General features: G+C 61.9%; 1 protein-coding gene across 4 annotated transcripts in view; it reads left to right on the forward strand.

Moving 5' to 3' along the window:
* ATP13A2 (ATPase cation transporting 13A2) overlaps positions 1-934 on the forward strand; it is a 21043-nt gene extending 20109 nt beyond the window's left edge. For all 4 annotated transcript variants that reach the window (XM_029228960.1, XM_029228962.1, XM_029228961.1 and 1 more), the window contains 2 exons: positions 264-433; positions 524-934. In XM_029228960.1, coding sequence (XP_029084793.1) covers positions 264-433; positions 524-658 — 305 coding nt within the window. In that variant the 3' untranslated portion in view covers positions 659-934. The remainder of the gene's footprint in view (positions 1-263; positions 434-523) is intronic.
* The last annotated feature ends 945 nt before the right edge of the window (positions 935-1879 follow it).

The following is a 1879-nucleotide window of genomic DNA, read 5'->3' on the forward strand; positions in this document are numbered from 1 at the left end:
GGGATGAGATGGAGGGAGGGGGGGATGAACTGGAGGGAGGGGGATGAGATGGAGGGAGGGGGGATGAGATGGGGGGAGGGGGGATGAACTGGAGGGAGGGGGATGAGATGGAGGGAGGGGGATGAGATGGAGGGGAGGGGGGATGAACTGGAGGGAGGGGATGAGATGGAGGGAAGGGCTGTGGGGCTGGTGCCTGTGGGGTCCCGTCGGGCATGGGTGTGAGTGTGCGGGGCTCCCTGGCTGACGGACTCCCCCACCCCCAGTGCCCTTCCTGGTGGCCCTGGTGCTCTTGGGCTCTGTCCTGGTGGGCCTCCTCCTGGCCCCCGGCCTCCTGCAGGGGCTGCTGGCGCTGAGGAGCATCGCCGACACCTACTTCAAGCTGCTGCTGCTGGGCCTGGTCGCCTTCAACTTCGTGGGGGCCTTCATGCTGGAGGTGGGGCCCGCCCCGCGCTGGGGTGGCAGGGGGCTCTGGGGGTGGGACTGAGCCACAGCTGCCCCCCTGCGCCCTCCCTGTCCCCGGCAGAGCGTGCTGGACCAGTGCCTCCCAGGCTGCCTGCGGTGGCTCCGGCCCAAACGGGCCTCCAAGAAGCGCTTCAAGCAGCTGGAGCAGGAGCTGGCCGAGCAGCCCTGGCCACCGGCTGCCGGGCCCGGGAGGTAGCGCAGGCCCGCCGGCCGGCACCCTAAACACTGGATCTCCCTGCTTCTGAGCCACCGGCCAGGACCCATCTCCAGAGACACCACTGCCATCGCTCCTGCAGCCCTGAGGTTGGCGGTTGTCACACTCATGTCCCACGTCTGCCCGGCCCAGCCTTCCCTGCCCCCGCCTGGGGAGATGCTAACTATCCTTGTCCCCCACTTCGGACGCCCCTTGTAGAGACAGCGGCCACCACCCGCACTCAGAGCCACTGTCAGTGTAGCAAATAAAGTCATAATATTTTCCTGCCTCGGCCTGCCTGATACCACTGACCTGGGTGCCCCTGGCACGTGTCTGCTCCCGGCATCCCCTGATTTTTCAGATCATGTTGGACAACTCCCCTCTCTGAGCCTCTGTTTCCTCATCTGACAGTCATATCTCCAGGTTGAGCACATGCCCGGTGCTCCGTTCAACATTTTATAGGCATCATTATTTAATCCTTATAACTGTGGAGTACTGCCCCCGCCTTTTTTATTTTTATTTTTGGCCGCACCGCATGGCTTGCAGGACCTTAGTTCCCTGACCAGGGATCAAACTCAGGCCTGTGGCAGTGAAAGCACTGAGTCTTAACCACTGGACTGCCAGGGAATTCCCCGTCCCCCTTTTACAGATATGGAAACTGAGGCTTAGAGGTCACGCAGGTAGTCAGAGCTGGGACCAGATTGCTTTGACTCCAGAGTCCACACTCTTAACCGTCCTACCCTCCTGCAGGGGCAGCAGAGAATGGGCTTGACTCAAACAAGTACCAGCACCTACAAGGTGTTTAACTGGGGCAGTTCCCTGCTTTCCCCACCTCCCGCATCCTGGGATGTGTTTACGGTCCAGTTCTTCCCTCACATGCGATCCAGGCTCTGAGCCCACGTTTCCCAGCCAGAACCACATGCGCCATCCCCCGGGGAAGGGTGGGTGCTTCTGACCTCATCCCACCGGTGGGACCCTCGCCAAGCCCTGCTCTGGAGATGCAGCTCCGTCATCTGGTCCGTCTGTGCTGGGCAGGGGACAACAGGAAAGAAAAGCCCCCGCCAACCTCATTACTGGAAGCCCTGGCACCACCCCCAGCCCGCCCTCGTAGGAGCTCAGCGAATGTTGAATCAAACTGAGGACAAGGATGGGGGGCGTGAGGAGGTAACCTGTGACACCAGGCGCATCCACAGACCCTCCGCGCTGGGCACTGAGTCATCAGAC

This window comes from Monodon monoceros, unplaced genomic scaffold (assembly GCF_005190385.1).
Source record: "Monodon monoceros isolate NGI ecotype Baffin Bay Population unplaced genomic scaffold, NGI_Narwhal_1 Super_Scaffold_18, whole genome shotgun sequence".
Taxonomy (NCBI): Eukaryota; Metazoa; Chordata; class Mammalia; order Artiodactyla; family Monodontidae; genus Monodon; species Monodon monoceros.